We start from the raw sequence: 15,315 nt of genomic DNA, 5'->3' as shown, positions 1-15,315 counted from the left end.
TATCTTCTGTGTCTGTGTTAATTGGTTTCCCTTTTCTTTGTTGAAGAGGGTCTGTGCAATCCTTCTGCCTAGTCCGCCATCTTGCCCCGCCTCTAAGTCTAACATTTCTACAACCAAACATTAAAAAAAATGTTTGGCAAGATGGTTTTTTGTTGTTGCTGATTTGTTTTATTTTAGTCTCTAAGGTGGAAACGCTGGTCTTACGTAGAAAGGAAAGGAACAAGAAGAAAATCCCAATATTTGTCATTTGTTGTGGTTAGCTGCCGCGGAGCCAACCCCTGACTCATGTCAAACCTCACAGTGGAATGGAATGCTGCCCGCTTCTGTCCTATCCCCACGATCAGCTGTACATCAGATCATCGTGATCCACAGGGTTTTTATTGGCTGGCTTTCAGAAGTAGGTCACTAAGACTTTCTTCCTAGTCCATCTTAGTCTGGAAGCTCTGCTGAATTGTTTCCATCATCATAGGCATACACAGCCTCCACTAACAGACAGGTGCTGGCTGTGCATGAGGTGCGTTAGCCAGGAACTGAACCGAGGTCTACCACTAACAAATATTTGCGTATGAAAGCTGGACAGTGAATAAGGAAGACCAAAGAAGAGTTGATGCTTTTGAATTGCTGTACTGGCAAAGAATACTAAAAATACCATCGACTGCCAGAGGAACCAATGAATCTGTTCTGGACAAAGTGCAGCTGGAATGCTCCTTGAAAGCAAGAATGGCCAGACTTTGTCTCACCTACTTTGGTCATGTTGTTAGAAGGGACCATTCCCTGGAGAAGGTGATCATGCTTGGTAAAGTAGAAAACCAAAAACCAAACCCACTGCCGTGGAGTCGAATCCAACTCATAGCGACCCCTCCTTGGGTTTCCGAGGCAGTATCACTACGGAAGTAGATTGCCCAACCTTCCTTCCAAGGAGCGGTTGGTGGGTTTGAACCACCAGCCTTCTGGTTAGCAGTCAAATGCCTTAGGCAATACACTACCAGAGCTCTCTGGTGAAGTGGAAGGTCAGTAAAAAAGGGGAAGACCCTCAACAAGATGGATTAACACAGCAGCTGCAGTGATGGGCTCAAGTATAGCAAGGATTGTGAGAATGGCACAGGACTGGGCCATGTTTTGTCCTGTTGTACATAGGTGAGGTGTAGTAAATTAATAGTGTGGCTTTTCTAGCCATAAGTCTTTGTAAACTTTGTGGTGGAAGTTGCTGGGAGCAACTGAGTAGCTCCTGATTGTTATAAAGTTATCCACCTGTGGTATTTCTGTTGCCCCGGCATGAAGCAATATTCTGGGAAGTTTACTCTCTCTCAGGTGTATAGAATTCTGATGTTGGGATTGATTAGTGGTCACTCTGCCAGGCTCAAAAGGAGCCCTTCTAGAGGCAGAAGAAGTCTCTCTGACTGCTGGCTGAGAAAGACATGCTGCTATGAGAAACATGCTCCTGAGAGACACACATGCTGCTGAGAGAGAGATGCAAGAGACACACACTGATGAGAGAGCCTGAGAGAGACTGTCAGCTGAGAGACGGCAGGCTGCAAGAGACTGAGTACATTTCTGAACATGAGTTGTAGCCTATTTCTTCCCTAATAAACCCCATAATCTGTGAGTTCTGTGTGGCCACTGCAGTGAATTATTGAACCCAGCAGAGAGGTGGGGGGTGCTGTGGGAGGAATGGTTGGTGTCAGGGTTGGTGAAAAGGCTGGAGGGAGGCAGCATGTCTGGCCTCACAGGGATAGGCCTTGGGCTACTGATGGTGATTCTGTCTTCCTCTTGTGGGATTAGAGGAGGTCAGAAGATGCAGCCTCCCTGCCCTTTTTGCAATAGGGTTGCTATGAGTCAGAGCCAACTGGATGACACCTAACAACAACAATAATAACGAATATTTATCGAGCATCTATTATGTGTCGGGCACTGGGCATTTAACTGTGAATGCAATGTAGCCTTTTTCTCATAGGTCTTACATTGTAATGGGACAATAGTAAGTAACATTTATTCAATGCTTACCATGTGCCAGGCACTGTTCTGAGCACTTCACGTGATCAGCCCATGGAGCATGCAGTATTATTTTTGTTCTTTGTTGCACAAACTCTTGCAGCTAGGAATCAGTGGAACCAGGATACAAATTCCAGAGCCATAATGCTGAACTCTACTGTTCCATTTTGTGATTCTTCTATTCCCAGATGGTTCTCAACCCTCCTCCTCTGTTCCCATCATATCTTATACGTATCCTTCTCAGAGCATATCTCCCATATCTTATTTGTTAGTTCCTTGAGTTGACCTTAATCTTATGGAGAACAGGGCCTATCATCTCTGTATTCCAAGTTCTCACCCTGCTTGGCACTCAACCAGAACTGGGCACCCATCTTCTAATGCATTTCAAAACACATGTGGAAGGTGTCTATATCTTGATTCAGATGCATACACCCCCCTTGGGCCTCCAGAACCTTGTCATTCTATCACACCCAGTGTGGGCCTCTGATCAATGACTACGAGGATTCTCTTTGTAGAAGGCTTTGCTCAAAGACACATGACTGCTCCATGTGCAAGCAGCTGCAGGCCTAGGCAATTGCTGTCCTGGCCGTGGGCTGGAGAATTGGTGAGGGGTACACATTTAAACATCACACCTTTGAGTACTGCCAAGGTGCTTAGAGGGAGCTCTGGTGGCATAGTGCTTAAGGCATTTGACTGCTAACCAGAAGGATGGAGGTTCAAACCCTCTGGCCACTCCTCGGAAGGAAGGCTGGGCAATCTACTTCCATAGTGATTCCACCTCGGAAGTCCAGGGAGGGGTCGCTATGAGTTGGATCCGACTCGACGGCAGTGAGTTTTTTTTGTTTGTTTGTTTAAGGTGCTTAGACAATTTGGGAGGCTGAAGAAGAGTTCTCCTTGCATTGCCCAAATATTTCCCCTCAAAAAGTGGGAAGAAACCACCCAAATAGCCCTGCAGTAGAACCTATGCCATCATTAACTAACCATGCTGAAAATAAATTTCAAGGATTTTAGAAAATGTTCAAGATTTAAATAAAAAGATATTATAATCTTGATTAGAACACAATCCCAAAGTTTTTTGGAAGATGTGATAGTAAGGTGTGTCACCTTGACTGGCATGATCCTAAGTGGTTTAGCAGTTATGATGTAGTCATCCCCTATAGTGAGATCTGATATAATACAATCACTTCCACAATGAGATCTGCTATGAACAGTCAATCAGTTGGAAAGGAGTTTCCTTCAGTGTGTGGCCTGCTTCCAATATATATGGAAAAGCTCTGGCAAAGCTCTCTGGGTTTTTCTCCAGCTGGATTCTGCATGTGGCTCCTCCTCATCATCATATCTGCTTCTTGGATTTGAACCAGTAACCTGCCGTACTGCCTGCTGCTCTTGGGATTGTTACCTTCACAGCCTGTGAGCCAAAAGCCTGCCATCTTATCTCCCAGTCTTGGATTTGCCAGCCTCTGAAGCCAGCAGCCTACTGCATTGCCTGCTGATCATCAATCCCTGCAGCTACATGAGTCAAGAGAAGCTTTTAGCTTGATGTCTGACCCACAGATTTGGGACTTGCTAGCCTCTACAACTGCATGAACCATTTCCTTGAGATAATTTTTTTTTTCTCTCTCTCTCTAATCTTCACTGGTTTTGCTTCTCTAGAGAATCCAGCCTGAGACAGAGGGTGTATGTTTGGACAGAAAAGAATGGAAGGGATGGGATTTTACAAGTGATTTATATTTAGTTTCTTAGTTTCTTCTTTATACTTTTCTATATTTCCCAATTTTTATATAAAATGTATGTTCATTAAAGATAGAAAAACTGTTATTAAATAATAAACAGAAAATAAACACTTAAAAAATGGTTTTAAAACTGTATGTTGTTGTTTGCCGTCGAGTTGGACCCGACTCATAGCGACCCCTCCTTGGGTTTCCAAGGCAGTATCACTACGGAAGTAGATTGCCCCATCTTCCTTCCGAGGAGTGGCTGGTGGATTTGAACTGCCAGCCTTCTGGTTAGCAGTCAGGTGCCATAGCCAGTATGCTACCAGGGAAACCTTTAATCTGTTTTCTGTGTGCTCTGTCTTCTGGGAACTCAGCTGTGATCACAACACAGCAAATCTCTGGGTTGGAAACCTTGGCTGGCACATCCTTTGATTTAGATTTCATGGGCTGTGGTTCTGGTTGCCAAATTGCCACTGATTATCTGATCCAGAGATCTAAGGCCTTGAGGATAGATCATCGCTCTTCCTAGTGGGAAATAATGAAACTTCTCACCTTAAAGTCTTTTGGAACAAATGGATATAAACATGTAAGCCTCAAATCATGCTGTGGTCCTTCACATTTTTACAGTGTGTGTTCTCATTTAATGCTCACAACAACAATGAGGAGCAATTGGTGGTTATCATCCTTAAATTATAGGCAAGAAAAGGACTTGTCCAAAACCCTGTGGTGAGGACCAGAACTTGAACCAGCTCTTCTGGTCTAAGTCCTACCTTTGCTTCCTTGACTCCAACACGGGAGCTAGGAAATAACCTTGTCAAGCACCATGGATAGCACAGGGATGGTCCTCCCAGAGACTGGTCCCTGGTGGCCCGTGCAAATAGGCCTGTGGGTCCCTGTCAGAGCAAATTATGGGAAGGGTGCCAGCAAGAGAGCCAGGCTGGATGCTAACAGTTAAGGACTACAAAGAGACTCAACTCCCAAAAACCTGAGAAGGACTTTACCAGTGGGACCACACCTGGGATAAGATTGAAAAATAGACCTTCTATATCCCTAACCCCCCAAAACCAAACCCACTGCCATGAAGTGATTCCAACTCCTAGCAACATCACAGCACAAAGTAGAACTGCCCCATAGGGTTCCAAGGCTGTATATCTTTACAGAAGCAGGCTGTCTCATCCTACTCCCATGGAGGGACTGGTGGGTTCAAACTGCCAATCTTTTGGTTAGAAGTCAGTGCTTTAACCACTGCACCAGCAGAGCTCCTTCTACGCCCCCAAACCAGGCTCCAGTTTCTGCTCTGTGCCCTGCTATGTTTCATTCTCAGCTTATGCTTGTTGCTTCCATCACTTAGATGCACTTACATGTTTGTGCTCATTTGTGAACCACTTAACTGTAAGTTCCTTTAAGGGTAGTGACATATCTTAATCATCTTAGTATCATCTTAGTCCTTAATGCATGGAAAGCATTTAAACAGTGTTGGTTATGCTACAGCCTAAAGCTTGGCAGTTCAGACTCATCTAGCAGCACTGTGGAAGAAAGAATTGGCAATCTGCTTTCCTAAATATTTCAGCCAAAAGAAACTATGGAGTACAGTTCTCCCCTATAACACATGGGTAACCATGAATTAATCAACTGAATAGCAACAGGTTTGGTTGTTTTTGTTTTTGTTTTGTGTTCTGGTTTCATTAAAGCCAAGAGTTAGAATCAATGCCACAAGTTGTCCAGGGAGCACAAGTGAGAATACCATGAGAGGATAGGAGTTTGGATTTGGGAGCAGATCTTGCCTAGACAGGAGGCCTCTTACGTGCTTTTTGTAGTTGAAGCAGGATCCAGTGACCAGCTTCTCAGGGTGTGGCCAATCAGAGCTACAGGCTAAGATCAGGAGATCCAGAAAGTTCTTAGTTCAAGAACCAGTAAGTCTGAGACCTACCCATTGGGCTTCATCCTGACACATCAAGAATGTTTCAAGGCGGAGGGAGGGACAAAGTGGGACTCATTGCTTAGGAGACACTGAGCTTTTGTTTAAAAAACAAACAAAAAAACCGAAAACCAAACTCATTGCTGTTGAGTTCATTGCAACTCGTAGTGACCCTATAGGACAGAATAGAACTGCCTAGTAGGATTTCCAAGGCTATAATCTTTATGGAAACAGACTGCCACATCTTTCTCCTGAGAGCAGCTCGTGGGTCCGAACTGCTGACCTATTGGTTAGTAACTGAGTGCTTTAACCACTGTGCCACCTGGGCTCCTTAGCTTTTGTTAAGGGTGATGAAAAATGGATAGTGGTGAGGACTGAACAACATGATAAACACAGTTAATGTCACTGAATGGTACATGTGAAGAATGTTAAAATGGCAAATGTTTTGTTATATACAGATTTACCACAATTAATTTAAAAAATTAAGTAAATAAAATAATGTTTGATAGACTGAGAACATAAAATGAGAATCAAGCAAACATGTCTCCTGGGGAAAGTGCACAGGTGTGCTGACTTGGTTATGCTAAAAATAATCAAAAGGCAAAGAAATGGCAACATAAGGTTTATTCTGAGCAGCTATTCTATATGCATATAGGGAGACCATTCTGATTTTAAAAAAAAAGAACAAACAGCAAATAGCTTGAAGCAGGCTACCTGCATTGAAGCTTATAAAGAGGAGAGAAAATAGAAGACCACCATTGGTTAATCTTAATGTGATTGATTGAACCCTGTCCTTCCCATTTTACTGAGATCAACTGATATCAGGTCAGAAGGTGGTCTCTGGCCCTCCATCTACCTGCAGCCATAATACCTTTTGAAATTTAAACTAAGTAAACCTCGCTTCAAATGAACTGGAAAGAAAAATTAGCAAGTTGGGGTGCTAATTAATCCTGTCAGGATTAATTTGGGGTCAGGAATTTTGTTCCGGTTAATATTTGGTTTCATGGGTAAGAAAAAAACCTTAAAATCAAAGTAAGATATCTGTTATTAATTCTTCTCTCTGACAGTTACATTCTTTCTCTTGTTTTTCAGTATTTCCTGATTTCTCCCTCAAAGAGCTTCAGAATGTCTGGTAATGGTACACTCTTCTCCACAATGGAATTTGACTTTGAAGCAGGCAACAGCAGGTAGCCTTTGCATAACCTTGATTGAAATACAGTTGGGTAGTTCTCTGAGCGACAAGGAAAACATGAAGGAGCCCACCCAATGCAATATAGGCCAGCTTGGTTAGTTCTGAGAGGTCTGCTGTCCTGTTATGTTTGGATAGTGAACCCCAAAGAGAAATAGGGATAAGACTATTACCTGGAAGACCTCTTTCCCTGTCTAAAATCTTTATCTACATTTAACAAGAACCAAGGTGCAGGGGAATGAAAAATAGTTGTCATTGAGTCAAATCTGACTCGTGGCGATTCCATGTGGGAAAAGGCTCCCAAATTATCCAGAGGATTGCCTTAGATGCCCAGTCTGGTTTGGGATGGCACTGAGCCCATGGCAGGTGCCAGAGCCAAGTAGCTGCAAACATTAAAGTGTCAGTGAGGCCAGTAGGTCTCTGAGGAAAGAGATGGCAAAAGGCCCAGGCTTTGGATGATAGCAGCCTTGGAGTCAACTAGGCTTGAATCCTGGCTCTGCCCAGTTGTGAGAACTTTTTGTTGTTGTTAGGTGCCATTAAGTCAGCACTGATTCATAGCGACCCTATGTATAACAGAACGAAACACTGCCCAGTAGGGCTAGTTAATCTTTTGGCACCTTATGTCCTCACATGGGCGTGGTCTCTACTTTGCTGGGATATTGTGAGGAATGAAGGAGGTAGGGTGTGCACCATGGCTGGCACGAGCAGCCACTTAGTGAGATGGTGGTATTAACAGCACAGTAACTGACGCGGAGGAGTGGGTTTTAGAGATAGGGAAAGAGGGGTGGATGTAACAGGTTGGGCTCCTGCAGGAGGATATGGAAGGAGGTGGACAAAAAGGGGACATACTCTTTCCTTATTGCTGCCACCACATTCGCATTTTGACGTAGTATCAGCAAAGCGTGATTCTCCCACTTGGAATATTTCCCTGACAGTTACTATCTCATTGTGGAAGCAAGAGATAGCCAAGGCCTCAAAGCCTCCACAGCGCTGCACGTGAACATTGTGAACATCAACGACGAAATCCCTCGCTTTACCAGGTAGGCCTGAGGGCATACAGGGCTCTGAGGGCTGCACACTCTGCTTTCCGGGCCTCTGAGCCTCCTCAGACACACTGAACAGGAGGCAGAGAGATGCGCTTTGCTCTGGTGGCGTAGTGCCTAAGGCACTTGACTGCTAACCAGAAGGCTGGTGGTTCAAACCCACCAGCCACTCCTCAGAAGAGAGGTTGGGCAATCTACTTCCATAGATAGAAATACCGCCTCAGAAACCCAAGGAGGGGTCACTATGACTTGGATCTGACTCAACGGCAGTGAGTGAGAGGAGAGATAAGAGATGTGAGACCTTCAGTGTCCTTTCTCCTGACCTGTGGACTTCTGTTTTCTACCTTTTCTCCCATGCCACCCCTGGCCCACCGTTCACATACACCATGGATTATGTATGGCGGGGAGAGGAGTAGGGGGCTGACACGATGCCCCTGGTTCTCAGCTTGCCATTGTGCACATGCAGAGAATCATATAAATCAAGTACTTTTATAATGGAGTCCCTGAGTGCTGCAAACTGTTAATACACTCAGCTGCTGACCAAAAGATTGGTGGTTCAGATCTATCCAGAGGTGCTTTGGGAGGCATGGTGAATGGTTTCCTGAAAGGTCACAGCCATGGAAACGCTATGAAGGGCAATTCTACTCTGACACATATGGGGTCACCATGAGCTGGAATTGACTCAGTGGCAACTGGAAACTTTTGTAATGAAGTTCTCACCATTAATAACATCAGTAGCCTAGAGTTAACGTCATCAGACAGGCCTCCATAAAGCCGGCTCTATGACGGTCGTCCTTGGACTGAGCAGAGCTCTTTAGTTGGAGAAGCCTTCCCACTGCTGGGGGCTCTAATGACTTTTCCAGCCACAGCAGAGCTGGGAGAGGGATCTGGCTGTCCAGGGTATCTCCTATGACCAGCGCAAGGGAAGGTGCATCGGGTGGGAGGGGCAACGACCTAGGCACAAAGGGAGACCCAACCCATGGTAGATGTGGATTTAGGAGGGGAAAATGGGTTCTGAATTAGTCATTGACCCTCCAAACAGCCTGGACTATTGTCACAGAGACTCTACCTGCCCTAGTGCATGAATTGGGCTCAGGAGCCAGGGCCAAGGAAAATGCAAAATCACTTGCCTGAGCGTGAACTGCATTAATGGCTGTCAACGAAATCAGCACAGGATACTGCACCAACAAAAACCATTTGGCCACAGAGCTAAATGAAAAAAACCAAACTCACTGCCATCCAGTTGAATTCCATAGTGACCCCTCCTTGGCTTTCCGAGGCAGTATCTCTACGGAAGCAGATTGCCCAGTCTTCCTTCCATGGAGTGACTGGTGGGTTTGAACCACCAGCCTTCTGTTTAGCAGTCAAATGCCTTAGGTGCTACGCCACCAGAGCTAAGTAGAAACAAATTGCCTTTGAGTTGATTTGGACTCAGAGTGACCCTGGGTAGAATGCTTGCAAAACACTCTGAGATTGGGAGGGATGAAGGCCACCCCACTCCCAGGCTGTCTGTGGGTCTGCTTGGCAAACACACCATAATTGTGAAACTTCTGGATGCTAACCCAGTCCAACACCAGTCTAGTTGCTAACTGATGCTAACACCAGTTACTTGGTGTTAATGCAGAGGGAACAGCAGCAAATCAACTCTCAGGTAATGCTTCTCATCACCGCCGTGGCCAGGTTATGCTCAGAAGGATGGCACAGTGAGTTTTTGCTGGCAGGTTCCTCCAGAAGCACAGTCCAGGTGGGTTATAAATAGTTGTGACATCCCAGCCTGGATGTGGGGTCAGGCATTAGCCTACATGTCACTGCTGGTTCATCAGTAACCCTGAGAGGAGGGTGGTGGATATGGACTGAGCCGATACCTTCTGCAATCCCTCCCCACACCCTCAGGCTGTGAGGTGGGAAATCAGGTTAATGGGATCGCAAAGGGAAAAATAATAGTTTTCCCAAGGGGTGTCTGGTTTGTACTGAGTTTTCCAAAACAAAACAATTGACCTGAACAGACAGTCTGACTAGGCTGGTTGTTAGGGTACCCAGCAGCCTGCCTGGAATTCTCTGATTCTTACGTTTGCTTTGAGATAAATCTGTTAGTCTCCATCCCCCAGCCAGAGACTGTCATCTGTGTGGCCAGCTAACCATTTTATCACTGAATGGTGACAAACTGCATATTTCAACGCCCTCTAAGAATGGGCTTTGTGGACTATTATTAATGTTGAGCACTATAATATAAAAAGTATAAATCAGTACCTGATTTATAGATACTCTCTACATGTATACCCACTTCCCACTACCATTGAGTTGATTCCGACTCACTGCCACCCTATAGGGAAGAGTAGAACTGCCCCCACAGGTTTCCAAGGCTGTAAATCTGTTTGGAAGCAGACTGGCCCATCTTTCTCCCATAGAGCAGCTGGTGGGTTTGAACTGCTGACCTTCCCTATAAGTATGACCATTGGCTTTGTCTGCCTTGCCCAAACTCCGGTGATCTGATGGTATGAGTAGAACTGTGCAAAGCTGCAAATGGTATCAGAGTTTGTCCCGTTGGGGTGGCTGCCCTGCTTGGCCTCACTGTGCTTTGAGTCAGTGTTAACCATGGTCTGAGGGTGACACCTTTATGCTCAAAGATATTTTATACATACCTGGATCTTGGATCCCAAGACTAAATAAACCAAAGATTTAAGCTTCTGCCAGTTGCAATATTAGGTCAACCAAAGAGAGACTATTTTACCTGAGGAGCTGTGCTAATCACCAGTAGGCTGGCAAGACACCTTCATGGGGACCCGGTTTCCTGGAGCTTCTGGTATGAGTGTAATAAGCCTTTCATTTCAGAGTTTCTCAGCCTTGACACTTGGACATTTGAAGCCAGAAGCTTCTTTGTTGTGGGGCTGGGAGGGCTGTCCTGCACATTGTAGGACATTTAGCAGTGTCCCTAGCCTGTATCTGCTAGATGCCATTAGTACCATCCAGCTCAGTTGTGATGACCAAAAATGTCTCCAGACATTGCCAAGTGTCCCCTGGGGGACATCACTGCCCCTAGCTGAGAACCACTGCTGTAGGGGGAAAGAAGGGAACTTTCCTTTCAAGATGACCCTCTGTCCTATGGGAGCCCAGGAACCTGTGGTTGTGTCTTCTGGCAATTCTTTATAATTGCCCTTCTCAAACAAAATGCCCCTTGAGACCTTGTTAAATGCAGGTCTAGACTCAATCTGGGGTGGGGCCTGAGATCTGCATTCCTCACAGGCTGCCAGGTGTTGCTGGTTTGGCTGGTCTTGGGACCACAGTTTGAGCAAGTTTCAGGCAAGGCTGTGGAGGGAACACCAGTCTCTTAGTGACCTCTTTGTTGGCAGTTAACAGAACCCCACTCAAAGTAACCAAAGAAGTAATATCTGTTAGAGAAGAATCTTGATTGAAAGGGGGAAAAATGAGGAAAAGAATTCCAAATTCTTATGGAATCCAGACTTTCTAGAGCTATGGAGGCTAGATGAATTCCCAAAACTATTGCCCTAAGATTATCTTTAATCTTAAACCAAAAATATCCCCTGAAGTCTTGTCTAAACCAAGCAATAGTTTAGCATAACTAGGAAAGAATGTCTGCCTTGAACAGTGTGCTTTTAAACCCTTTCATGACCAAATTACTTCCCTCTTTCAATTTTTCCTTGGCGCTATGTGTTTTCAGTAGTGGAAGACATGCTGAAATCAAGTGAAAAAAAATTGAGGATATAGATTTCGTTACAACTGTGTCCCAAGTGGACTCTAGCAGTAGGATTGGTTGAGGCCTGTTTCTTCAAATGTATGCAGTTATATACATCCCCACCAGGTGGCAGCATGTACTGCAACTGGGATATAAATTTCCCAAGAAAACTGAGAGGGTGAAAATGTTGGTGGGTGATGTGTCTCGCAGATCACGGTCAGGTTAAAGAACTACTTAACATGGGATCCAACTGATAGCTGCAATTATCAACTGAGTAGTGGCCCCTCACCTCCACTTTATCTGGTCCCCTCCGTGGGCAGCATTACACAGCATACCCTAGGTAAGAGCAATGTCCTTGTGTGTCAGGTAAGTAAATGTATTAACAGGCCTGCTTCAGTGGGACTCTGGGTGGTGAGAGGCCCAGCCCATTGTGATGTCCTCTCGTGCTGAACAGATTATTCTCTTCCCACAATGGCATAGATGACAGAAAATCCCCTTATAAATGGGAGAGAGAGCAGGGAGCAGTCCCAGGACCCAAGCAAGAGCCCTGGTGGCAGGAGTTGGGGCAGGGCCACCTGGAGATCACTTTGCAAATGGTGAAGAGCAAATCCAGGTCCAGGAGTCGGGGACAAAGGCCTGATTCCAGCATTTCTCTTTCTGTTTCTGACTCTGGGCAGGGGATTCTCACATTTCTTCTTTGGAATTCTGGAGAGAATCTGAAATTCCCTGTCACATTTCCCTTTCCTCTTATCTCTACAGAAGTAGATTGCGCAACCTTCCTTCTGAGGAGTGGCTGGTGGGTTTGAACCGCTAGCCTTCTGGTTAGCAGTCAAGTGCCTTAGGCATTACGCCACCAGAGCTCCTAATTTAGATCTTAGATATGGTATTAAAAAACAACAGTTGCCATGGAGTCCATTCCAACTCATTGAAATCCCATGTGTGTCCAAGCAGAATTGTGTTCCACAACGTGTTCAATGCTGATTTTTTGGATGTAGATCACCAGGCCTTTCTTCCACGGCACTTTAGGGTAGATCTGAACCTCTCACCTTTGGGTCGGCAGTGCAGCATGTTCACCTTTTGCACCAACCAGGACTCCAAGGTTTGCTATGTTCCCTATGAAAGGAGATCCCACGGGAAAAAATGCAAACTTACGAAACTGGTAAATTGTTGGTATTGTTAGATGTTGTCAAGTCCATTCTGAGTCAGAGTGATCCCATGTGACAGAGTAGAAGTGCCCCACGGATTTCACAGGCGGTGATCTGAATCGGGGCAGACCACCAAGTCTTTTCTCCTGTGGAGCAACTGGAGGGTTCAAACTGCCAGCTTTTCAGTTAGCAGCCAATGCTTAACTGGTGCACCACTCGGGCTGCTTAACTGGTAAAATTAGAAGTGACTATTTGTCCCCTGAAATGATTTTCTTTCAGCAAAAGGATTTCCTGCAGGGTTACCTTAAATAACAAGCTGCCCTTGGCGCCTTCAAAATGACTCAATTTACCCAATTACCTGTCTTCTTATTGCCTTATTTTCCGAAGGCAGTGAGGATCTGAGGAAGACGAGTAAGGTGGTGATGGGGGTTATGTTGCAAGAAGTCACCCTTGGAGGACAGTGTTCTGACCTTGTCTTCTGCCAGAGGGACTTATTTCTCTGTTCAGAGAACTGACTTCATGATTAATGCAGCTCAGGAAGGGGTACAGTTCTATGCATAAATTCTGTCTCCTCAGGCAAAAAATAAGAAAAGACAAGGAAGAAATAAAAAGCAAACAGACATTAGAATAGAGAAGGTTTACCATTATCCAGCTTCTGGTGGCAGCACAGAGTGCGGGCTGGGGAAGAAGGGAGGGTCTCTGTCATTCTGGGCATTATACCTGCACAGAGTTTTTTAAGAAGTCAGAGGAATTTTGTACAAGGACTGGGAGAAGGAGAGAAGATGGTTGGCTTGGCTAACTATCCATATTTTATTTTTTATTTGTGTTTTATTTTATCGATGTATACATTTTATTGTGATTTGGGTAACACTTTACAGATTTTCCATTCAATAATCCATACACATTCTGTTTTGTGACATTTACTGCAATCCCCACACTGTAACAGCATTCTTCCCACTTCTTCTCTGTGCCCACTTCCTTCCTTTCATCCTTCCTTCCCATCCCCTGCTGCCTTCCTAGCTCTATCCCTGGGCAAATGCTGTCCTCTTGATCTCATATGTTTGATTGCTCTAATAATTGCATATACTCCTGGTATTACTATTTACCTTATAGGCCTGTCTATCATTTGACTGAAGTTGAGTCACAAGAGTAAGTTCAATTTTGAAGGGTGTCTAAGGGCCATAGTCTTGGGGGTTCCACCAGTCTTTATCAGACCAGTTAGCCTGGTCTTCTTCTTTTTTATGATTTTGAGTTTTGTTTCGTATTTTCCCCCAGTTTGTCTGGAGCTCCTGGTAGCATAGTGCCTAAGGCACTTACTTGACTGCTAACCAGAAGGCTGGCGGTTCAAACCCACCAGCCACTCCTCAGAAGGAAGGTTGGACAATCTACTTCTGTAGTGATGTTGTTGTTTGTTGTTGTGTGCCATTGAGTTGGACCCGACTCATAGTGACCCCTCCTTGGGTTTCTGAGGTGGTATTACTACAGAAGTAGATTGCCCAACCTTGCTCCCAAGGAGTGGTTGATGGGTTTGAACCAGCAGCCTCTGGTTAGCAGTCAAGTGCCTTAGGCACTAAGCTACCTGAGCTATACCCAAAGAGGGGTCACTATGAGTCGGGTCTGACTCAACAGCACATAACGACGACAACATCTCGAGCTTCTATTTTGATCCATTTCAGAGCGGTCAGCAATGATAGCCAGGCACCATCTAATTCTTGTCTCTATGTGGTCCTTTAGTCTTTTGGACTAATTGTTTCCTTGTGTCTTTGATTTTGTTCACTCTTCTTTGCTCCAGAAGCGGAGGGACCAATAGTTGCACCTCAGATGGCTGCTCAGAAGGTTTCAAGATCCCAGTTCTACTCACTGCAGTCGGATGTAGAACATTGTCTTTGTGGACTACATTATGCCCGTTGACCTTAGTGTCCCCTGAGACTTTGGTCCTGAGCCTCCATACCCAGTAGGTCATTCCCTCAAGGTGTCTGGTTATGACTAAGAAGTTTTCATAACTTTGCCCCCTGTATGCTCCACTACATTCATGGATATATTTGCAGCACATGTAAACACATAGGTAGAGACAGCCACTGTCAAACCTGTACATATTCATTATATATTCATGGGTGTAGTTCCGTTCACCTTCCCACTCCTGTTCAGACGTGTGCCTATCTATGGCCACTCGTAATTACTTTTATTACTGTTATAGTAGGATTGTGTCTGTAATAGTATTCTCCTGTGTCACCTTTAACTCTTATACTCCTTCCTGTGTCTTCTGTTGCCTTGATCATTGTTAATGCCAAAGCTGAACTGAAACAGCACCAGGCATGCATGGAGTCAGAGAACTGAGCCCAGCCTGATGTATATCTTAGCAATAACAGCAGCACTTTCTTTGCATCCAAAAAAATATATATAAAAAACCAAACTTACAGCCGTCGAGTTGATCCTGACTCATAGCGACCCCTCCTTGGGTTTCCAAGGCAGTATCTCTGCAGAAGTAGATTGCCCAATCTTCCTTCGGAGCAGTGGCTGGTGGGTTTGAACCATCAGCTTCTGGTTAGCGGTCACATGCCTTAGGCACAACTCCACAACCAACGGGAGGTGACCTTTGGAAATACAAGAAGAAAAAAA

General features: G+C 45.0%; 1 protein-coding gene across 1 annotated transcript in view; it reads left to right on the top strand.

Annotated features, from left to right (window-relative positions):
- Nucleotides 1–15,315, top strand: part of CDHR3 (cadherin related family member 3) — a 103,746-nt gene that overhangs the window by 50,089 nt on the left and 38,342 nt on the right. Inside the window, exons 4-5 of the mRNA XM_042781407.1 lie at nucleotides 6,718–6,812; nucleotides 7,750–7,854. Coding sequence (XP_042637341.1) covers nucleotides 6,718–6,812; nucleotides 7,750–7,854 — 200 coding nt within the window. The remainder of the gene's footprint in view (nucleotides 1–6,717; nucleotides 6,813–7,749; nucleotides 7,855–15,315) is intronic.

The sequence above is a fragment of the Orycteropus afer genome, unplaced genomic scaffold (assembly GCF_000298275.1).
Source record: "Orycteropus afer afer isolate SDZICR_OR568_19922 unplaced genomic scaffold, OryAfe1.0 scaffold00007, whole genome shotgun sequence".
NCBI lineage: Eukaryota > Metazoa > Chordata > Mammalia > Tubulidentata > Orycteropodidae > Orycteropus > Orycteropus afer.
The sequence above is the reverse complement of the archived record's forward strand: the minus strand, read 5'-3'. Positions and strand labels throughout refer to the sequence as shown.